General features: G+C 32.8%; 2 protein-coding genes and 2 pseudogenes across 4 annotated transcripts; 1 reads left to right on the forward strand and 3 right to left on the reverse strand.

The window, feature by feature from the left end:
- The first annotated feature begins 2286 nt into the window (after positions 1 to 2286).
- Positions 2287 to 6571, forward strand: LOC123923731 (ACT domain-containing protein ACR1-like). Of its 3 annotated transcripts, none has more exons than XM_045976452.1 (8): positions 2287 to 2370; positions 3835 to 3985; positions 4245 to 4290; positions 4398 to 4512; positions 4694 to 4761; positions 4973 to 5620; positions 5773 to 5877; positions 6070 to 6571. In XM_045976452.1, exons 2-8 carry the CDS (start codon positions 3915 to 3917, stop codon positions 6430 to 6432), a joined length of 1416 nt encoding a protein of 471 aa, XP_045832408.1. In that variant the 5' UTR covers positions 2287 to 2370; positions 3835 to 3914; the 3' UTR covers positions 6433 to 6571. The 3 variants fall into 3 exon arrangements, with proteins under 3 accessions (XP_045832408.1, XP_045832407.1, XP_045832409.1); XM_045976451.1 differs by lacking the exon at positions 2287 to 2370 and adding an exon at positions 3463 to 3643; XM_045976453.1 differs by lacking the exon at positions 2287 to 2370 and adding an exon at positions 3463 to 3643 and having other exon boundaries at positions 4245 to 4284.
- Positions 6572 to 6607: 36 nt separating this feature from the next.
- LOC123923732 lies at positions 6608 to 7644 on the reverse strand (annotated as a pseudogene).
- Positions 7645 to 13013: 5369 nt separating this feature from the next.
- LOC123924158 lies at positions 13014 to 13632 on the reverse strand (annotated as a pseudogene).
- A 6430-nt stretch (positions 13633 to 20062) lies between these two features.
- Positions 20063 to 21047, reverse strand: LOC123923350 (VQ motif-containing protein 29-like). The gene has a single exon (XM_045976038.1). It carries the CDS (start codon positions 20903 to 20905, stop codon positions 20363 to 20365), a length of 543 nt encoding a protein of 180 aa, XP_045831994.1. The 5' UTR covers positions 20906 to 21047; the 3' UTR covers positions 20063 to 20362.
- Positions 21048 to 23787: the final 2740 nt, after the last annotated feature.

The raw sequence follows: 23787 nt of genomic DNA on the forward strand, positions 1-23787 counted from the left end.
GCCCGAGTCCTCAACCACAGTTCAGTGGATTATGTTCAACCCGAGTCCTCAGACAGAATGTGTTCACACCAGTGTTATATAAACAAGATGGTAGATATAAATAGCCAGTGTTCTATAAATAGGGAATAGTGAGTTATGTTGCCTAGCCCAAAACCCGCCATAAGAACACGTTTGTCCTATAGCAAAAACATGGTAGATATAATATGGTTTGTGTTTGTGCCTTGTGGTGCCTGGCACAAAATCCATTGTGCCGTGTCACCACTATGGTAGAAATTTGTCAACATTGCTCCACACCAAGTTGCAATGCTACGAACCCCTATGCACACATACGAGATTTAGTTACATTGGGAGCTGAAAAGGGGAAATTGATGGGAATGGAATTTGTTGTCAGATTTGTTCCTTCCAAAGTGAGGAATGTGCTTTAGTTAGAGAATGAACTACAAACTTTTAACTGTTCGATTAAGATTTTATTTCAATAACTTCACACTCATAATTTGTTATATATCTGTATAACTTTTAAGATAGTTAGAATCAATTGACATGTGTTTGGAATCACTAGCTACTACTTGGAGTTTCATGTTGACAAACTATTAGCTGCATGTAAGTTACCAGTTATAATATCTGGTTTTATCTTCAACTAGCTTGATTCATGTATGATCATGGTTTACATTAGAGCTGTCAATTTTGATCTGTCTCGGTGGATCGGGTTAGTCTCGCCAGTTACAACTTACAAATACAAAAAAAAAAAATCATTTTGACCCCGCTTTGTTTAGCTAGTTGTGCCATATATTATTGGCCCATATTTTTTGCAATTTTTAAAATGGTAGTTTCTTGTGTATGCAATTGCAAAGGCAAATTGGCTTCTTTCTTGGTTACAAATGCTTTGGTATAGAATGCAATAGTCATCCATTTAGGTTACACCTTGCCCACTATTTTCCATGCACATTCACCACTCATAAATTCAATCAGCACATGCTCATTTTCATAGTTTTATAAGGTTGTTTTTCTCTTGATAGAAATAGAAATATTATCTAACAAAATGTTTTCTGGCAAATGGATATTTAATACTATATTTTGTTCTGGTAATGAAAAACCTTTATGCACTCAAGTTACGTGCTCTATTATAATATGATGATCATCAACCATGCACATTAAGAGAATCAATTATTAACAACTTTATTAATAACATGGAGTTATGAATGTTTAGGTAAGCTCATGAAAAATTTCAGTTCCCTTCAACTTCCCTCTTCAACTCTATCCCTAAGGGTACACCAGCATTGGTTCGGTTCTGCTTCTGCAACAAACAGAAACGTAGCCATTTCATTTTAGGTAACACAGGTTTTTGGCTTTTTGTTATGTATTTAAATCTTTCATGGATTTTTTGTCCAAGCCAGAAGGCCAACATGAAGACGCATCTCTATGTTGAGATTTTTTTTTTATCCCCGCGATTCTTAAAAATCAGTTTCGTCTGGATTTATCCATTTCGACAGATGTTTTTTCTCGCATCTAGATGACTAAATCTGGAGAGTAGGGATTCTCTCAAAAAAAATTTCCACTTGAGATAATCCTCTCTCGTGTAAAAGCTACCGCTATGTTTAGTTGTGAAGCCCATCCGATTAAGGGCCCGTTTGTTTGAAATTTAAAAAAGATGAATTTTTTTTTTAAAAAAAATCATTTTCAAGAAAATCATTTTTTTGTAGAGATTTTAAAAAAAATCTAAAGTTATTTGCCGTTTGTTTACAATCATTAAAATCTATTTTTTTAAGACGGTGAGGAATGATGAATGATAAAAAAAAAAGATTTTGATAAAAGCTATTGAAAATAGATTCTCATTTTGATGAAAAAAAATGAATTTTTTACTAAAATGATTTTTGAAAAAATCCGAAACAAACACAAGTAAGATAAAAAAATAGATTTTTTTTTTTGGGAAAAATAGATTTTTTTTTTTGTGAAAAATCTGAAACAAACATACCCTAAGTATGATTATGGGTCAAAAAGTGTAATAAGCCTTACATTAAGAGAGTTTATCTTGGCATCCTATGTACTTCTCGCGTGTCTTTCTCATTTCCATTTTTACCCGCAACTTGACCATTCTTGCTTAATCGAATTTAAATCATTAATAAATTATATTTCCATGCTTAATTAGTTTTTTTTTTTCCTTCACAATTACATATAAGGAATGCTGTCAATAAATCTTATTTCAACTGATCTAAATGTCAAAATTGTTAAATCAAATGTTATGATTAGAGTTTGAATTTCGGTCCCTTCACTTTGTGTGAGTGTCCAATAACTTTTCATTTCGTCCATCTATAAAAGAACATATCAGGACTGCCACGTTCGCATCAATTGACGTGGCACAATATTGGTAAGGTAAAGTCACAGTTCTCACCCTACTCGATTAAAACCATGAATGAATACTCAATTTCAATACATACAAGTTGTCACTATTTTCATCTGGAAATTCTTCGATATTGAATGCCAACAAAGAAAAGGTGAGTGAGGACGTGCAGTTTGGGTTGTTGTTATTGTAAAAATTTGAAGAATAGTATATTTTATATTTATTATTACGCACATACTGGAGTTCATATAAATTCAATAACGCCAGTTGCCAAAGCTATACAGCAGTGAAAGTATTGGTTTTCAACATTGGCACACTTTGTTTTATTATGTGCAGTAGAACAGCTTATGCATGATCGATTCACTGCATCTGTTTTGGCTCCATGCTGTACTAATTACTACTATGTATATGTACACAGCTAGTATTTTCTTAATATATACGTAACTAAACGTAGAATATCACAAGATTTGCCACTCTTGCTACACCTCTACACGACTCCACTAGCAAAAGGAGTATTAATTAAATTGCTTTCTAAAATTTGGCGTCTTTTGTTAATAGTCCTACATTGACACGGTCTAAAAACATATTTATAAGTGGAGACGGTAATTAACTTGTGTCGAGAGTTTAACTCAGTTAATAGGAACATCACATTATATATGTAAAGGCATTGATTCGAATCTCATACACTCATTTATTTATCTTAAGGGTGAAATTTTTAGTCATTAAGCTACTTGACCAAAAATAAATTTACAAATCGGTTTTGTAAGGGTTGAATTAAATCCAACCCAAATTTGTAAGATGATATTAAAGTCTATTCAAAATTAGTGGAACACCTTATATTGGATTACCGTTATCAAATTACTCGGGTCACACTCCTGATGTCTAGCCCTGGACATGTGGGGGCGTGTTAAAATTCCAACATTAAATGATATATGACTTGTAAATGCGTTAAAACGGAGATAATTTTCATCTTACAAGTCTGTTTTGTAAAAGATGAATTAAATCGAAACCCAAATTGTAAGATCTAATAGTACTTAGTTTTGTTTTTGAACGGCAAAAGAAACTAATATAAATGAAAGAAAAAAGTACAATGAGTAGTAAACCCATCAAACTGAGAAAAATACAAGGGGTACTCAACCTAAGGCAAACCAACTCAAAAGGACGAATTTAGAGGCGGATTTTGTATTTTGTGTCTCTAAATTTTTGTCGCTATTTCAACTTTTTATAGTATTTATGCTTATGAAACCTACTATATTTATTTATAATCAAGTTCATCCTTCTCTGTACCATATCCTTGCCATTAAGGTTCCAATCATTATTAATTAATGGTTACCTTATCAATCATTATTATTAATATTTTTTCCTTTCATTATGTGCAATCACTATATTTCACTTTTTTTTTTTGAATCAATCACTATATTTCACTTAATTATTTTATTTTATATGTAGCTATTTTCTTTCCTCGTGTGTTTTGAAAATGTTTCTGAACTATGCAGCTAAGGAATCTCTGTAGATACATGCATGCACCAGTCACCAGGCAACAAAACTCAAATTCAACCATTGTTTCATAGTGGATATGGAGATTATTTACCAGCCTCACATCAACAGAGAGATTGAATCACACATAGAAAGAATCCATCCACCTAGGTACAATACTTATGTCTGTTATTTTCTTTGTCTAATACTCCTCTGATCCTAAGTATAAGAAAAAGTTACATCAACAAAAGTTATCGACAAAAGTTGATGTATGTGGTCCAAATTTTGAACCAAATACATAAACTTTTGTTGACTCAACTTTTTCTTATATTTAAGACCAGATGTAGTATATCTCTCATTATTTAGTTATCAGTTGGAGTTCAATATATCGATTAACGAATTCATTGTGTTTCTTGTTCGATATGTGCAGGGTTTGCATAGACAATGATTCCTGCAGATACTGCACTGTGGTGAAGGTTTATTATACAAGCAAATAAGTTGAATTTGAGTACTTTACTTAATATTATCTTTTAATTTGACTCATATTAAATCATTAATTTCTACTGTCTATTTGTGTTTGCAGATTGATAGAGCAAACAAGCATGGGATACTATTGGAGATGATCCAGGCGTTGATAGATCTTGACCTTATAATTTCCAAATCATACATTTCTTCGGATGGCGGATGGTTAATGGATGGTCAGTATACCTCCCTGATTTATTTGTAAATATTATTACTGTAAACAATAATTAAGAACAAATTAACAACTTAATAATAAGGATAAGAGTAGCAAATTAACAATAATTACTTTTGTATTTGATCTGGATAAATCAATTGCCCTCCCATTTGTTGGTCTAAGATTATTTTTCGACATGGCAGTGTTCCATGTGAAGGATCAGATTGGGAACAAGCTCACTGACAAAAACCTCGTGCATCACATTCAGCAGGTATATTTTGTCTCTCCCATCTGCGTCGCTTTTGGATCCTCTACACTACTATAGTTGTAGACACAGTTAAATTTAGACATGGATCATCTACTTCAGCCGTAGATGATCCATGTGTCTCTGTGTCATGTCACACATGTATGCACAAACACAACGACGTAATTCATAATTTCATTTTCATATGATAAAATCTAAAAAAATCTGTGATTTTCAGACACTTTGTGACTGCAAAACAAGAAGCAACACAGAAATTTTAAGTGAAACAGTGCAACACTGTTGCGAGGGACCACAACATGCAAATGTTGCTATAGAGGTGATAGGAACTGATCGACCAGGCTTGTTCTCAGAGATATCAGCGGTACTAATGAACTTGAGCTTCAACATCACCTCAGCAACGGTTTGGGTCCACAATTGCAAAGTAGCCTGCATTATCTATGTGGAGGATGCATCAAAACCTGGGCCCATCAACGACACAGAGCGATTGGCCCAAGTTGAGGATGATATCCAGAGAGTGATAGAGGCCCATGACGGGGGACGAGAGAAAGAGTGGAGGAGTGTGAGGTTGACGAGCTCCACCGTCGGGCACTGCCATACTGAACGACGGCTTCACCAGATGATGTATGATGGTGGTGATTATGAGAGTTGTCATGCCTGCCATGGGGATAATGGCGGAGAGCACAAAAGGCGGTGTGACGGGACCCATGTTTCGGTGGATCGATACGAGGGGCGAGGTTACTGGGTGGTGAATGTAAAAAGCAGGGATCGTCCTAAGTTGCTGTTTGATATTGTTTGCGTGCTCACAGACATGCAATATGAGGTGTTTCATGCAGCTGTTACCTCAAACAGCCCCATGGCAGAACAGGTACTCTATATTGTGCAATTTTTATGTGGTGTTTTTTCTGTTCTGCGATTACGATTCGACATATATATAAACCATGTTTCAATTAATACCAAATATATTAGTTTCCCCTATCTTGAATTGGAGGTATTGATGTCAATGTATTGGTTACGCAGGAGTACTTTATCAGGAACAAGGGTAGTTCTAATCTTGACAATGAAACCGAAAAGCAAAGGCTCACCCTATGTTTAATCGCTGCCATAGAGCGCAGAGCTTCACATGTATGTCCCATCTGTTTTCGGGTTTTTATTATCTGCATTTACAATGGTTGATATATCTTAATAAATATTTCAATTTTATATGGCCAACCTTAATATAATAATCAACGCTGCGCGATGTGGCATGAGTATTTTAATTTTTCTAGTGACAATGAAAGTAGTAAAGTTGGATCTTATTCCATGGTATTGTTGCAGGGATTAAAGATAGATATTCGCACTCAAGACAAAACGGGCCTATTATCAAATGCAACACGCGTAATTCGTGAGAATGGACTATCAATAACAAGAGTTGAGTTTGGAGTACAGGGTGAGACAGCAATAGGATCATTGTACGTTTCAGATTGTTCAGGTCAAGACGCGAACGAAAATATAGCAGAGTTGATGAAAAGAGAAATTGGTGAGTCAATTGTTTTGGTTCGCAATTCTCCCTATAGTGTCTCTGAATCCTCATCATCCAGTAACAATAGTAGAGATGTTATACCAAGATTTTCTATTGGGAGCATGATTTGGTCTCACCTTGAGCGTCTCTCCAACAATTTCATCCCAATTAGAAATTGAGAAGCTCAAATTACAAGCATTGTAGTTAAACTTCAAGAAATATCTGAATTGTAAAGATGTAATCATATTTTTAGACTCTTTTCTTTTTTTGTGTCATTTCATGATAATCATAATACAATAACAACTCAATTTTAGTCTAAAATAATTGCATCAAGTCTTAAGATAAGCTAATCAATTAGTACCAAACTAACTAATCCATATTATTTACTATATTTTTCAAAATCAAAGACTTCAATAATAACTAACTAACTCACAAATATAAAGACTATATAAATTCTCCACTAGGAACAGAGTTAACAAGTCTCAACTCTTTAGTATTGGGTTTGACATACATATATATGCAACAAGATCACAATTAAACCAGTAGTATAGCTATTATCAAACTCTTGGGGTCATGATGGGAGGAACAAAACACCAGTTACCAAAAGAAGTTGGTGAGAACAAATTCATTTCCAACAAACCAGGAGTCGTCATCATTACCTCTTCATGCTGATCAGAATTCTTTCCAAAATATTCATTTTGAAAGTACTGATACCAGCTGTTAGTAGTATTCACTGGCACTAGTGGAGGTTGAGGGGTCGACACTTCTACAGTGTCGACCCTGTTTGATAAATTTTTCACCGGGAAAGATGGAACAGTACTGTCACCGGCAGTGTTCTGGTTCTGGTCTGCGGTTTGAAGAAGTTGTTGATGAGACTGTGGAGGAAAGAACTCAGGTGCACAAGTAAGGGACTGAACAAGTTCTTTGAAGTTTAAACGATCCACTTTGTATACTTTAGGAGGTATTGGTGCCATTGGTGCTATTGGTGCCTTCTTATTCCATGTTTTTGTTGGTGATTTTCTTACTGAATGAAGCCAAGAATATTTATTTGATTGAAAAGGGTATTCATGTTTCATTGATCCATTTGCTTTCTTGGTGTTTTGGGATATGTATGAAGATCTATTAGATGAAGAATAAGATTCCATTGTCTTGCTTTAAGTTTCTGTTTTCTTAATGAATAGGTGATTCAATAGAATAGTATAAGAGTCTTATGTTGTTAGTTAATATCTCAACTTAGCAATTTATAGATATTGTTGTGAGTGTATGAGATGAGTAATAAATATGAAGGAAACAATAATTGGTGTTGAATTGAGAATTTCAATAAAGGCTGACGACCTTAAGTTAAGGGTTGTGAGTGAGGCAGCTGAGGAGGAATGAGAAGAAATTGGAAGCTTCATATTTTTGTCTTAACCGTCGGCTGATATATGCATCATGCAATGCAAATAGTGACATAACCAAACCAATCCATAAATAATGGTCGATATAATTTGATGGTTGCTCTTATGTCTCATATCGAAAGATATCTTTCAGTGATATAAATTTTACATAAAGATAATTTTTGGTAGCGTAAAATTTTATCAGAAGATATCTTTCGATAATATGTTTTTTAGTGTGAGTAATTTAAAGGGCGAAGAGCAACGATTGTATAATTTGATATATAGTAAAATTTGATTATAAGGAAGAATTAATGAAATTAATATGGCAAGATAATGTGGGCAGTTTGATGGATTGGGTCGTTAAGCTACTGGAAATATTGCCCTCCAAGTTTGTCTTGGTTGGAAGGGTCACTCGCAGCATTTATTAGATTCTGGACGGAGATTCAACTTGAAGATAAGTTGAGTCATGGTCATGATGATTCATAGATTATTGGAGGACTTGAGAATAGCAGCCTCTGTCCCATCCCACGTGGTTATTTTATTTGTCTTTTTCAGAGAGAATTAGTAATAAGAGTGTACGAGTATCACTGTACCATTGTATCCACAAATAGCCAAACAACTCTCAAGACCGAGTCAATTCTATAAATGGGTAGGATTTCGAATTTCGATCACATCCTTTTCATTATTTGATTATTATGATAACATCAAATTAACATGTTAAAACATGAACATAAACTCTATTTCATGTTCTTACTACCTATTTTCGGCGTTAATCGGATATCCTCTGCGTGCAACTGTAGAGACTATCCTTCGAGCTTTATGAGATTTAAATGGATGACAAATTTTCCCCAAGAGTTTAACACTAATGCATACCCAAGATAAAGATGAAACCCAAGACTTTAGTCAAACTAAAAGAAAAAAATAAAGAAAAAATGAAGGCATCGATCTTACTATCTATTTTCAATAATGAAGTAAACCTAATATCAATTCTATAATAATGGTGGATCACATATTAAGATGATGTAGGAGGGTTTTTTAGTATTTTTTATTTTAGTTAGATTTTCTTTTACCATCTCTTAGTTAGATTTGTTATTTTTATCTTTCAGCTAGATTGATTATTTTTATATTTTACCTAGATTTGTTAGTTTTATTTTTTCATACTATTTAAGCTCAACTATTATAGTCTTGAAGACAACCTTTTGATTCAATAAAATTATAGAGATTTCTCTCAAGTTTGGTGGATTCCAAATTAATTATTTTTTCTAATGGATTTCGGAAATCAGGTGAATTCCAGTGGTTTATTTGACAAGTTTGTCGCTTGCGAACCTGTGTTTTGTTACATGATTAGCGCTTGTTATTCCTTCCCGCTTCCGTACTGCGTCAGTTGGTATAAGAGCAGGTTTTCCCTGTTATTTCGTGAACGAGATTCGGCCATGGGAGATCAACCTATTACGAGGACATGATTTGGTGGTTTAACGACGATGATCAAAGCTCTGCCAAATTAGATAGCGGCGTTGACGACTAAGGTGGACGACATCGATAACAACAACCGCAACAACACAGGAGGAGAACCAATTTCGGTCATTAGGGTTCGTAATAACAATCATACGATAGCGGCGTTGACGACTAAGGTGGACGACATCGATAACAACAACAACCGAAATAACAACCGCAACAACAGGGGAGGAGAACCTATTCTGGTTATTAGGGTTCGTAATAACAATCATACTATTGTTACGTATAGAAAATCATAACATACCGTGAATCTGATTTGGAATACTATGAGCGTAGATATTACAAAAAGTTGAAGGATGATTACTATAAGTTTAAAATCTCTGATTCGATATATCGTTGTCCGTTTTGTTACAACAAAGATTACTCCTTGACCGACCTTTTGAGGCATGCTTCCAGAATGGCAGTTAACTCGCGTAAGACGATTAAATATATTGTTAAACACTCTGTTTTGATAACGTATATTAATAGGTACCTTAATGTTAAAGTCAGTGAAATATTTAGCATCATCAATAATGATACAACTGAAATAATCAATGCATATGTAGTTGGAAAGAATGAAATTATTGAGGATTTGAGTTCTTCAGAAGTGGTGGAGACTGATGAGTACTATTGAATGAAGCATTTACAAATCTCAAAAGGAGAGACTCATCAGTCTCCACCACTTCTGAACATTAGTCTCCACCACTTCTGAAGAACTCAAATCCTCGATAATTTGATTGTTTCCAACTACATATGCCTCAATTATTTCAGTTGTATCATTATTGATGAAGATAAATATTTCATCGACTTTAACATTAAGATACCTATTAATATATGTTATCAAAACATAATGTTTAGCAATATATTTAATCGTTTTACGCGAGTTAACTGCCATTCTGGAAGCATGCCTCAAAAGGTCGGTCAAGGAGTGTTGAGGTTTTTATGTTGGCTACATTTTGCAAAAACAAGTTATAGCCAGATGCTGGACAGAGATGATGTAGCATCATCGTACAGCATCCTGATGCTCTGTTTTCGTGCAGAATTTTTATTTCAAATCTCAGTCAAGATTTGCTTCAATTATATATGCAAGCACGTGCGCCTGGGCAAAATGAGCCTTGCTCAACAAGTTTTCATGAAGTCGGTTGAAGGAATATTATTTAAAACAAAAATATAATTATATTATATTTTTGCGTTTTTTTTTTGTTTGGTCATACATGAAACAAAACTTGGTTATATTTCTGAAAATAATATAGGGTTGGCCGCAATTCCTCCAGCTGTGTTTCTCTGAAGACCTAGCTTGCACATCAACACAATTCAAGGCTATAAATACATGAAGACTTGGACCAATTTGAGCACCGAAGCCATTGTTCATCAAGATGTAGCCTTTAAGGTTTCGTGTCTTTGAGCCACTCTCTAGGAGAGTTGGTGTAAGTGAACCACTCGGGTTGTGAGATGGTCACTATGTCCTCACTCAGAAACCTATAGGTAATGAGTTGAGTATTGTACTTGGAGGAAGCTTGTAAGCAACTCCAAATTGTGAACTTAGTCAAGTATTGGCTAGGTATTAGTTTCTTAGGAGGGTGTCTCCATCTATGATCGTTATAAAGTTGACAACAACATGGTACGTGTTGTTAGAGGAAATTTGGGACGGGGTCTCATTATCTAAGAGGTTCTTAGATAGGATTGCACGGGTAGTGTCTAGGCGAGAAGTCAAGTACCGGTTGTTGGTCGAGGGCTTTGAACTAGAGCTATTATAGTGAATTCATTCCTGGATTGGTAATCCTCCAGATTAGGTGACGTTGCACCGAACTGGGTTAACAAACAATCTGTTTTATTTATCTTCCTGCACTTAATTTATTTTTAACTTGTCTATTGTGTTTTGTACTGGTACAAGATGCTGTAGCATCTTTCGTAGCATCTTTCCACCAGTCTGCCAGAATTTCAAGGAGTAATCTTTGTTGTAACAAAATGGACAACGATATATCGAATCAAAGATTTTAAACTTGTAGTAATAATCCTTCAACTTTTTGTAATATCTACGCTCATAGTATTCCAAATCAGATTCACGGGTATGTTCTGATTTTCTATACGTAACAATAGTATGATTGTTATTACGAACCCTAATAACCGGTTTAGGTTCTCCTCCCCTATTGTTGCGGTTGTTGTTTCGGTTGTTGTTGTCATCGATGTCGTCCACCTTAGTCGTCAACGCTGCTATCGTATGATTGTTATTACGAACCCTAATAACCGAAATTGGTTCTCCTCCCCTGTTGTTGCGGTTGTTGTTCTGGTTGTTGTTGTTATCGATGTCGTCCACCTCAGTCGTCAATGCCGCTATCTAATTTGACAGAGCTTTGATCATCGTCGTTAAACCACCAAATCATGTCCTCGTAATAGGTTGATCTCCCATGGCTGAATCACGTTCACGAAAGAATGGGGAAACCTGCTCTGATACCAACTGACGCAGTACGGAAGCGGGAAGAAATATCAAACGTTAATCCTATAACAAAACACAGGTTCGCAAGTGACAAACCTGTCAAATAATTCACCGGATTTCCGAAATCCACTAGAAAAAATAATTAATTTGGAATCCACCAAACTTGAGAAAATTCTCTATACTTTATTGAATCAAAAGGTTGCCTTCATGACTACAATAGTTTATCTTAAATAGTAGTGAAAATAAAAATAGCAAATCTTCTAAAAGATGGTAAAAGAAAATAACACAAGTTAAAATAAAAATATAACAAATCTATCTAAAAGATAGTAAAATAAAATAACACTTCTAATTAAAATAAAAATACAACAAATCTAGCTAAAATATAAAATACTAATTAAAAAAGAATCTTCAGAGGATCAACTGCCTCGCCTGGGTGACCAATGAAACAAGCTAGAAATAAAATTTGACTTTTTGGAATGCAAAGGTTGCCTAGGTTACTAGTGAGGTGAGTTTGCCAGAAATTAGGGCTTTTTTAAAATGCCGAACTCGCATAGACAGCTTGACAACTTTCACCCACACTTTGAGCTCTTTTCACCACCAAGTTACATATCCATGAACACAAAAATCTTTAATTAGCGAGAAATTATAAACATAAACACCTACGAGCTATAAAAGCTCAAAGTCTAAATTATTAACTAATTAAAACCAAACAAAGGAAAACGATACTGAAATGTCCTGCAAAACTTATATTGATAAGGAGTTATCGATAGAGCTGTCAAAAATGGGTCAGACTGATGGATCAGCCCATTGATCTACGATATTGTTAAATTTTAATTACCATAACTTGGGCAATTTTTCTCTCATTATTTGTTGCATATTTTATCTTAAATTTAACCGTCAATTTTTTCTTATCTTAAATTTAATTTTCAACGTAAACTCAAAATGTCTATCTTTGTTACCATAACTTGTTACCTATTGTCTTGACTAATTAAAATTATAAATTTGAAATTACAAAATATGCTATAATAAATCATTGTGGAAACAATACCGTTGCACTTTATTACTCGTCATGATTGTGTATACTTGCATATTTGCATTTCATATTGCAATAGTCACATAATCATTTTCTCGGCCCATAGCTCGATCATTAAGCCAACCACAAATGCAGTTGATCCTTCATGTTTAATTTGTATTCACTCTGATATTCTAGACCAAAAAATTTGATACTGAACACATAGGGAAGGGGCGGAGAAAGGGTATGTACCCTTGTCTACAATCCCAGACTCAAACTACCTGTGCTGGTGATTTTTATTCCATTGTCCCCGTCCCCACGAATTCGCAGGGACCTCGTCAACATAAAAAAATAAGCAAACTTTTGTAATTTCCAATCAAGAGAAAAGGGAGTCGACATTTGTGACGTCCAATAAAATCTAGTTTAACAAAAGTCTGGAGTACAAAAACTTGAAATTTATTCATAAAACAAATAAAATAGTAGGACGTCAATGTGATTTTTGTGACAACAATATTACATGGCATAAAAATAAATTTAGCTATAAAGAACTGCAACTGCTTCCAAACATATCAAGCTCTTGGGGTCATGATGGGAGGAACATAACACCAGTTACCAAAAGAAGTTGGCGAGAACAAATTCATTTCCAACAAATCAGGAGTCATTACTTCCTCAACCTGATCTGAATTCTTTCCAAAATATTCATTTCGGAAGTAATGATACCAGCTATTAGTAATATTCACTGGCACTAGTGGAGGTTGAGGGGTCGACACTTCTACAGTGTCGAATCTGTTTGATAAATTTTTCACTGGGAGAGATGGAACATTGTTATGGTTCTGGTTTGTACTCTAAAGAAGTTGTTGATGAGACTGTGGAGGCAAGAAATCAGGTGCACAAGTAAGGGACTGAACAAGTTCTTTGAAGTTTATAGGATCCACTCTGTATACTTTGGGAGGTATTGGTGCCATTGGTGTTATTGGTGCTTTCTTATTCCATGACTTTGCTGGTGACTTTCTTACCGAGTGAAGCCAAGAATAATTCTTTGATTGAAAAGGGTATTCATCATGTTTCATTGATCCATTTGTTTTCTTAGTACTTTTGGATATGTATGAAGATTTATAATTAGACGAAGAATATGAGATAGAATAAGATTCCATGGTTCTGTTTTAACTTTTAAGTTTCTGTAGTTACTTTAATTACTTACTCTTATGTGGTGATATCATATGTTATGTTTAGGTATTTATATATGGTTGTGAGTGTATGTGCAATAAATATGAAGGAAATAATAATTAGTGTTGAATTTCAATAATAATGGCTAACGACCTAAGACCTTGCTTGGTGTGAGGTTGGCCGGCAGCTGATGAATGAGAAGAAATTGGAACTTTCATTTTTGTCTTGACACTCGGATTGTATCATGCAATGCAAGTAATGACATAAGCAAATTGTTTTGGACCGGGGCTAAGGCTGGCCCAGCGTCGAGCACGGCCCAATCCGCTAGAACGTTGAGGACGGCCCAAAGGAGCACACCCTAATCCATTCATGGCAAACACGCACATGCACCACATGCTCCATGATAAGTGGAGCAATTTGACCCAGGACGAAGAGCATGAACTGCTCATCCCTCTATTCAAGAACAAACCGTAACAGTCATCCATTATGGGTGGATAAACCCGGCCCATAATGGTGACATTTGGCCTAGCGCTGAGACTCTATATATACTCTCCTCTACAGGAGGGTCAGATATTCTATTTTTTACTATTTTTCTTCTTGTACCCTTGTTCTCTGAACTGACATAAGCATCGGAACGCCTGCATCCTGCAAGTAGGGGTGCTCGCGGTTCGGTTTGGATCGGTTTTGAGGCAAAAACTCATCCGATCCAAAAATAAATTAATTTGCGGTTTGGTTCGGGTTTGGATGACAAATAAAAAAAATCCGATCCAATCCGATCTAATATTATGCGGTTTAATTTGGATCGGTTTTTGGATATCCAAATTATAAATTGTAATTTTTTTTAATAAATATAAATATTATAAAAAACGCTACAAAATAATAGTTTGATATTTTTGACAAAATAAATATTAAGTTTGATGTAAAATATAACATATAATATATTGAAAATTAATATTTTGAAATGACAATTACCAATTATATTCGAAACATATAAAAAATAAAAAAAAATAGATTAAATTAAACTAACATATAGTATTATCAAAATTTCAAATAGATTAAATTAAACTAACATATAGTATTAAAAAAATTTAAAATGAAAAAAAAGGTTAATGCAATATATATATTTATACTAATAAAAAGATAAATAAATATTAAAATATATGTATGCGGTTTGGTTCGGTTTGAATCGGTTTTAAGAAATCAATCCGAAATCCGATCCGATCCGGCGGTTTTCACAAAAGAACATCCAAACACATCTAAAAAACTTCGGTTTTTTGCGGTTTTCGATTTTTTTGGATCGGTTTTCGGTTTTTATTTGGATTGATTTGGATTTGAGCACCTGCAAGTACAACCCCATTCGTGGATTGCTTAACTATGGACGTGCGCGACTGCTGGCCATCAGACTGTCTAATCAAACCATTCCAATTTTGTCATAAAAATACTCTTAAAGAGTAGTAATTTAGTAATTTTGTGAAACTTTATGTTTTAGAGTTATCCATACAAAAATTTGCGCTGACTTCAATTCCGACCGCTAGTGAATAGTGAGCTTAGTCCTATTTTGTCTTTAATAGAACTGTCACAATATTTATTTGAAGTCATATGTACTAGAATCAATTATGTTTATTATAATATGGTATTGATTCTGGATGCATGGAGATTCAACTTCAAGATGAATTGAGTGATGAATGAGATTTATTGATTGGAGCAGTTGATAATAGCGCAGCCTCTGCCCCATCCCACGTGTTTCTTGATCTGTCTTAATCAGAAAGAATTAGTAAGAGTACAAGCATGAGTATCATTGTTTGTATTATTTCACAAATATCAACGCAACGGGGACAGACCGCGAAATGTTGCTCCCCCGCCCGCCATATTTGCCTTCATTTTGATTGCATACACACTCAGTAATATATTTTTGGCAGAATTACACGGATAATCTTTTATCTTATTTATTTGTAACACTTTAATTTTTTATCTTTTTTTTATAACATACAGGTCCTTTATCTATCAAAATATGCACAAATTAGTCCTTTTGTCAATTTTTTCTATTAAAAAACACTAAAATAATACTTTTATTAATAATTTTAATTTTAAAATATATTTTAACTAAAAACCCAGAAATTCGTCACTAGCTCTTCATCTTCATCATCAACTTCATACAATCCCATAAATTTATCTTCATTTTCATATAATCCCAACACACACACAAAAATTAACATAAACCCAAAAAATGAAAAAAAAAAAAAAAATTCTGGAAACTTGGTTCCACTTGAAGATCTAAGTTAATAATATATATGATTGTAGTTTCCAGTTGCATATCTAACTTAACAATCATACAATGGTTTTGTTCGGAAACAATAATTTGAACTTTGAAGGATAGATGAAAATTTGCTAATTTCCTTTCACTATTAAGCCCTATTTCTTTCAATTGAATTTGGGGATTTTAAATTTTGATTTTAGAAGAAAATATGCAAGCAATTTGGATGAGCAGTTTCTTTTTTAATTTAAGGAATAGGGATGAACATGAGGATGAAGATGATGAACATCAGGAAGAAGATGTTCATAAAATTTATGGCTTTATGCATTTATGGGTTTTTAATTAAAATAGATTTTAAAAATTAAAGTTATTAATAAAAGTATTATTTTAGTGTTTTTTAATAGAAAAAACTGACAAAAGGACTAATTTGTGCATATTTTGATAGATAAAGGATCTATATGTTACGAAAAAAAGATAAAGGACTAAAGTGTTACAAATAAATAAGATAAATGATTATCAGTGTAATTCTGCCTATATTTTTTTTTTTTTGCGTAGTTTTTAGGGAAGGACCTATCAATAATTTAGAGTTCAATCGTAAAATTTGATAAAAAATTATTTTCTTCAAGAAATTGAACTTAGATTATCTCGAACAATTCATTTTGAGAGAAATTTATTAACCACTTGTGTCAAATATCTTATTTCATTAATGTAATAGTTTAGACACTCCTTTTGTACACCTATGAAACACAACATTGTTATGCATAACTTTAATTGAACTATTTTCAAAAGATCCACAACTTCTAGTGTTAATGAAGTCAAATGTGTCAAACATAAATGGTATAAAAATATTTTGATTGTCATAACACTCTTTTTCATGTTTGACTATTTTAAATGAAGCAAGTTTGAGGCTCGCATGTCCCATAGTAAAATCCCCATTTCTCAATCTTGTAAGTGGGGAAACTCCGATCAAGTTCACACATGCATGTTTTCCTCTTACCCTCCTGTACAGTAGGACATCTGCTTGCCTCAATGTTGATCTCCCCTCATGTGGATCGGTCAAGCAGTTCACAAGTGTCTCTTTCTTCACAAATTCTCTAGCACGCCAAAAAACACAAAAAATGATATTCCTTACAAAGTCATGTCTATATTTGAAGTCTGAAAACTCTACAATAAACTCCATGCGGGGAGTGGAGAGATAGAGATCACATTCTATCCAGACACGTCTTACGACAAAGAGAGTAAATCTCATCAATAAAAAATAATGGAATCATGAGGCGATATATTGGTCACATGTGCTAGCCGTATCCTTTTTTTTTTTTGAAAATTCGATAGCCGGTCCAAGGGCCGACGAATCCAATGGGACGAGTCACACCTCCCACTTATAGCGACCCTATTTAAAGCTATATTTTTTTTATCTGTATGAACTAACTTATCGAAATTAACATCAACATCAAGAAATAAGATAAACTCACTCTAAGGTTGCAAACCAACAAACCACTTGAATTGGCTTAACCCATCATAAATTGATTTTTCATTGTGAACTCAAAATGTCTATATTTGTTACCTATTACATAGGATTTTAACTAATTCAACTTATAAATTTAGAAATATTTAGAACTTAGCTATATCAATTCTCGTGGAAATGGTCTCTCCTTTCAATTGATTACTTGTCATGATTGTGTATGTTTTCACATTTACATTTCGGCTCTATTTGGGATAGTAAATAAACTAGCTTGTAGCTTATAATTTTTAGCTTATAAGTTAAAAGTTGTTTGGTAACAATTTTCAAAAAAGAACTTATATTTTATTTTACTATTTTTCAAACGCTATTTTAAGTAGCTTATAGTGTATAGCTTATCATTTTAATGTCATTTCATACTTAAGAACATGGACAAAGGTACGATCAAGAACATTTTGGATATCTTATTTTCCTATTTTTCAAACTCTGTTGATCATCTTACTCGAAAAAAATTTAATATTAATTAAACATATTTTTTTAATGTCATTTCATACTTATAAGCTAGTTCAACAACTGATTTTACCAAACACTACAAATTCAATCAACTTATTCGCTATAAGCTAAAAACTAGCTTATATTATCCGCTATTTTTTTACCAAACACAGGCCTTCATATCGCCACAATCACACAATCATCTTGTCGTCTCATAGCTCGACTATTTTAAACACAAATGTAGTTAGTCTCTTCTGTTTATATTTACTCAGATTTCCCTATGTATAATGAAATCCGTATAATGGACCAAAACATTTGATACTAAACATAACTAGTCAAATTAAACAGGGTAGGGGGTGGAGAGTAGTACTCCCCCAATCTTTGTTCAAGCTATCCAAAATGTTCTTGATCGTACCTTTGTCCCTGTTCTTCACCTCAGGGAGTTTGTTACTTTGTCCCTGTCAGTCACCACGAATTTGTACAGTTTCTACATAGAAAAGGGGACATGCATGCGATGTCCAATAAAAATTGAGTATTTGATAGTTTTATTTAAAAAACTGGTTCTAATCTATGCTTACATGTCAATATGATGAAAAAAGAATTGGGGAATAAAAAATAAATTAACATTTAATCATAAAATAAATTAAAACAGGGTTAAATAGTATTTTTTTTAAAGGGTTATAAATAGTATTTACCTCTGCAATATGAACGAGTTTTGGTTTATCCCCAATGATATTTCTTTTATTCCCCCTTCGTATTATCAAGATTCCATCATTTTAGTTCATGAGTGGACAAAAGTTAGACGCTAACCAAACAAGCTCTCATTTCTCTCTTCACGGAGTTACGCTCTCATGAACAACAACAACAAGCCATTGCTCACCTTCGTCTAAAAAACCCAAAAACATTAATGTTATTTTTGTGATAACAATAAACATCATTGATAAAATTTTACATATCTTGTACGAAAAGATAAATAATAAAACATAAAAAATATGGTAGTCTCAGACACTCATTTACTACCTTATTCTCTCTATTTTTTATTCTTTCAAGGTGTAGATAACATAAGGTATGAATCATGATTCCCATCTCCAGGGACGGAACTAGGCAGTGGAGAAAAGGGGCAGTCGCCATCCCTTCATGTATATAGTAGTAGTATATCATCCTATATAACATATATATTGCCACTCCTGTTTTTAAAATAAGTCCACTCAATCTTCTATAAAGATACTTACTAGTATATACTTATAAAATAATAATATTTGTTAACTATTTTAATTTAACCGGTAAATAAATAAGTAGTCAACTTGCAACACCATACTCTTTGTTGACTACAAGTTAGATTTATTTCCTTAATCAACTAATTTTTTCTTTCTTTTTATGTTTTTCACAAGGCTATACTTTAATCTATTATAATATTCTACTAATCTATTATGTGCAATGTTTGTAAATCTTGTTTTCTATGATTATTTATTTTAATATGTTATAATCTACGCAAAACAGACACTCTTTAGATCAGTCTTGTCCTGTTGATTTACTCATTCAAAGCAATTTACATGAAGGGCTGTCTTTAACAGAATATATATAATTTCTTGCTACGGAGCATCTAGCAAAACACTGACACTCTTTAGATCAGACTGTCCTAGTGTCCGACATCAATATGACACTTATAATCACATTAAATTATTTTATTTACTCAAATAATTATTTTCCATTAAACTAAGGTGTATGCAATTATTAAATAGTTGTAGTTAGTTATGGTTGATGTTATTTATTAAGTGTTATATTTTCGTCACCCGCGACGATTTTTTCTGATTCATGCCCATCTCATCCCTGAACTTGCTGTCTCGGGATAAATTTCTCTTCCTAAACACAATCCCCAAACGTCGAGTCGAAAGAAACTCACTCTGACTGACTAGATGGCCCAATAATTTAGTATTGAACAAATATAAATAATTCAAACCGAATTCCTCTAGGTTGAAGACAATGAAGAGTAAACATATGTATCACTATCATCTCTTCTTTAGTATTATTGGGTTTGACATAGTATGCAACAACATAAAAATTAAAACTGAGTACCATATTTTTTTTTTCAAATGAAAGGAAATCTTCATTAATGTTATAGAATAATTACGCATAAATGAAAAACAAATGAACAAAGTTATGCCGCTAATAGCATTCTGCAATATCACTTAATGAATTTACAATACTTTTGGCACTTGATGAACCCAAAATAATAGTAAAATTGAATTTGAATGTGATGGTAACAAAATTACATAAATACAGCATATATATAAAGAATTGTTTACACACAGCAGCTGAAAATTCCAAACGATGCATGATTAATCAAATGGAATATTGAGCTGAAAATTCTAGAAGTCTTAGCTATAAAGAATGCTTCCAAACATATATATCATTGTATCAAGCTCTTGGGGTCATTATGGGAGGAACATAACACCAGTTACCGAAAGAAGTTGGTGAAAACAAATTCATTTCCAACAAACCTGGAGTCATTACTTCCGCATGATCCTCATGAGAATTCTTTCCAAAATATTCATTTTGGAAGTACTGATACCAGCTATTAGTAGTTTTCACCGGGACTAGCGGAGGTTGAGGGGTCGACACTTCCACAGTGTTTGATAAATTTTTCACCGGGAGAGGCGGAACAGTGTTATGGTTGTGGTCTGTGGTTTGAAGTAGTTGTTGATGTGACTGTGGAGGCAAGAACTCAGGTGCACAAGTAAGTGACTGAACAAGTTCTTTGAAGTTTCTACAATCCACTTTGTATACTTTAGGAGGTGTTGGTGCCATTGGTGCTATTGGTGCTTTCTTATTCCATGACTTTGCTGGTGATTTTCTTACTGAGTGAAGCCAAGAATAATTCTTTGATTGAAAAGGGTATTGATTCTTAGTGTTTTGGGATATGTATGAAGATTTAGATGAAGAATATGAGCTTGAATACATTATGTTTCTGTTTAAGGAAAATGAATGTATAGTATAAAGTATTTATTTCTTTTTTTTATCAGTAGCTGACTTTGAAGAAGTTATTATGATTATGAAGAGAATACTTAATTTCTTATTCTTATGTTGTGATGTACTCCATCATTTGATATTTATAGATATCGTTGTGAGTGTATGTGTAATAAATATGAAGGAAATTAAATAGTAATAATTGAAGAGTGTGGAATTGAATTTCAATAATGGCTAACGACTTGGTGTGAGGATGGCAGCTGGGGAATCAATGAAATGAGAAGAAAATGAAACCTTGGTTTTGTCTTTACCGTCGGCGGATCCATCATGTAGTCATACAAAGAGTGATATAAGTGCGGAACCAACCATGAATTGGTTCAAGTGGTAAAAATTTTTGGTCTTTAATCAAGTGGTTAGAGATTTGATCTATGTATATGAAAAAAATTCAGTTTGGTTTTGTGTGTTTCAGAGGTTGGTTCACCAATATAATTAATGGAGATTTGTCACCGTTAAATAACGGTAAAACTTCTTACTTATAACATGTTATCCAAAAATAAAGATGTGAAATCTGTGAGAATAGATCAGATCGATTGACAAAATTTAGATCATATTGACTGACAATTTTTTTGTTAAATCGATTAACATAGTTTATTCTAAAATCCGCTCTAGACATTTATTAAAAATAAAAAATAAGGAGAATTTGAAACGTTTTAAAGTTTTAATGTCCTCTAAAATTTTATAAGGATCTATTTAGATTAAGCTTAATTTTGAGCTTATGAAAAAAGTTAATGTAAATAAATAAACTTCTATGTGTTAATTTATAAATTTTCACTAGCTTAAAAACTCGTGCATTCGCACGGGTCTATACCCATTCATTTTTGCGGGTAATTGCTCATATTTGTGCCCGTATCCAAAATACAGATTTTTACCCTACCCATTATGAGTATTTTTTACGGATATCCACTGGGTATGAATCTAATTGTCATCCCTAATAAACTAGCTTGAAAAACTTATAATAATACATAAAAATTTATTTGTTTGTATAAACTATTTCGCATAAGTTCAAAAATAAATAAATTCAAACACGACCTAAATATATAAAGTCGTCCAAATCCTATGGAAACCTCGTAATAAATCCTTTGAAATTCAAATTACAAATTTTAATAGTATTTTAAGATCTTAAAAGTCATTGAAATGCACACTCTTTTAAAATTCACATAAGACTTCTTATGCAAAAATTATCTTTCAAAATCCTAATCTAATACACCCAAGCTATATATCACTGAAAAAGTCTTTTAAGTCGACCTACTTAAATAAATATAAATAATATTTCTTTTAACTTTTTTTGTTGTATTTTTGTGTTAAATCATAAATGGACTAACCTTTTATCAATTTTAACTTATTTAAATGTATTATAGGATAGAGTGGAATTTAAATAGGATGTCATAAAAGTCACAGATTCTCTAAAAGATAATATTAGAGTCCGGTATGTTTTAGATTGTTTAAAAATTATTTTTAATGTATTCTTTTTTTATAAGCATACTATTTTTTGTATGAAATAGGACTTTAAGGAGTAACTAATCACATGACATATTTATCAAAGAAAAATTTCAAAAGGATCTTATATTTAATGACGGAGGTAGAATTTTATATTATAGTCACTCTGTTCCTTTCTATATTATAGTGAATTCTATATAAAATCAAATGTTAGAAAATAAGATATCGTTCAATTTGTGTTAACAAATATTTTCAAAATATAAACAAGGTCACTTTGTTTGGAAGGAGAAAAAAAAAACTGATATAGCCTACACGAGAAGAACCTATATATGAAGCATAATACAAAATATAATATTCCATTAATCATCAAACTAATGTGGCATAGCTAAAATCAATCTACAGTAGAAAAAACATGTTTCCCTTTTGTGAAGTGTATAGATTCATAAAAACCATTTTCTTGATAACAAGTGATTTTTATATTTCTTTTTCGATTCAATAAGTGATTTACACATAATTTTAGGTTTCATTTGAGTTTTTTTTGTGATTTCTTCATTTGTTCCGTCTTAGTGCGGAGTTGTTTGTTATCCCGTCTTTGTACGGTGTCCCGTCTTTGTACGGTGTTTGTTTTATTTAAATTTGCATATTTGTTTCAATCCAAATTCAGAGCAGATTCAATAATTTTAGAGTCGTCAATGTTGCAGATCCGGAGGCATGATTATTCCGGACACTTGGATTTTATTATATCAATTGTAGGCTTTGTAGACATTGAGTCGTTTTATGCTATTAACTCGGATGCTGTGAGCTTGTTCGCAGATTCATTCCTTTTTAGTTTTTAGCGAATTTGAATATATAATGATTTTGATTGATGTACTCTACCGATCTGAATGAATGAATATCGTTTTTTTCGTAAAAAAAATGATTTTTATATTAAAAATAAAATAGGTGTTTTGATTATCTTTTGAAGAAATACATTTTTAATATTGCAAGGGAGAGGAAATCATAATTTATAATTTTATATTGTCTATGCTTTTCCAACTTGAATATTTTTTTCAACTATGGTTTATTCTTGTTTTAAAGTCTAAACAATAATCTCCAAATTATTCATATTAAAAAATAGTTTTGTATAAAACAAGGGTCTAAATCTCAAAATAGAAAGTCACTAAATTTGGTATAGTGATGAGAGGTTTGGGTAGTATGCTATAAGCCTTGAGTTCGATCCCCACTCATTTGTAAACCAAAAAAAATATCTCAAAATAGAACTAACAACATCCACATATTAGTTTATTAATTAGTTTAGTTACAAAATCAATGTTGTAGGCTTACATAAAAAAAACAAAAAAAAAAATGAAGTGAAGTAGACTTTTTTAAACATATATGCA

This window comes from Trifolium pratense, linkage group LG4, assembly GCF_020283565.1.
Source record: "Trifolium pratense cultivar HEN17-A07 linkage group LG4, ARS_RC_1.1, whole genome shotgun sequence".
In the NCBI taxonomy this organism is placed as follows: Eukaryota; Viridiplantae; Streptophyta; class Magnoliopsida; order Fabales; family Fabaceae; genus Trifolium; species Trifolium pratense.

Excerpts from the sequence above, each read along its gene's own strand:
- LOC123923731 (XM_045976452.1), top strand. The coding sequence starts at position 3,915 with ATGGAGATTATTTACCAGCCTCACATCAACAGAGAGATTGAATCACAC. Across the intron at positions 4,291-4,397 it reads GATACTGCACTGTGGTGAAG|ATTGATAGAGCAAACAAGCA; the intron begins GTTTATTATACA and ends TTGTGTTTGCAG. Across the intron at positions 5,621-5,772 it reads ACAGCCCCATGGCAGAACAG|GAGTACTTTATCAGGAACAA; the intron begins GTACTCTATATT and ends TTGGTTACGCAG.
- LOC123923350 (XM_045976038.1), bottom strand. The coding sequence starts at position 20,905 with ATGTATTCAAGCTCATATTCTTCATCTAAATCTTCATACATATCCCAA.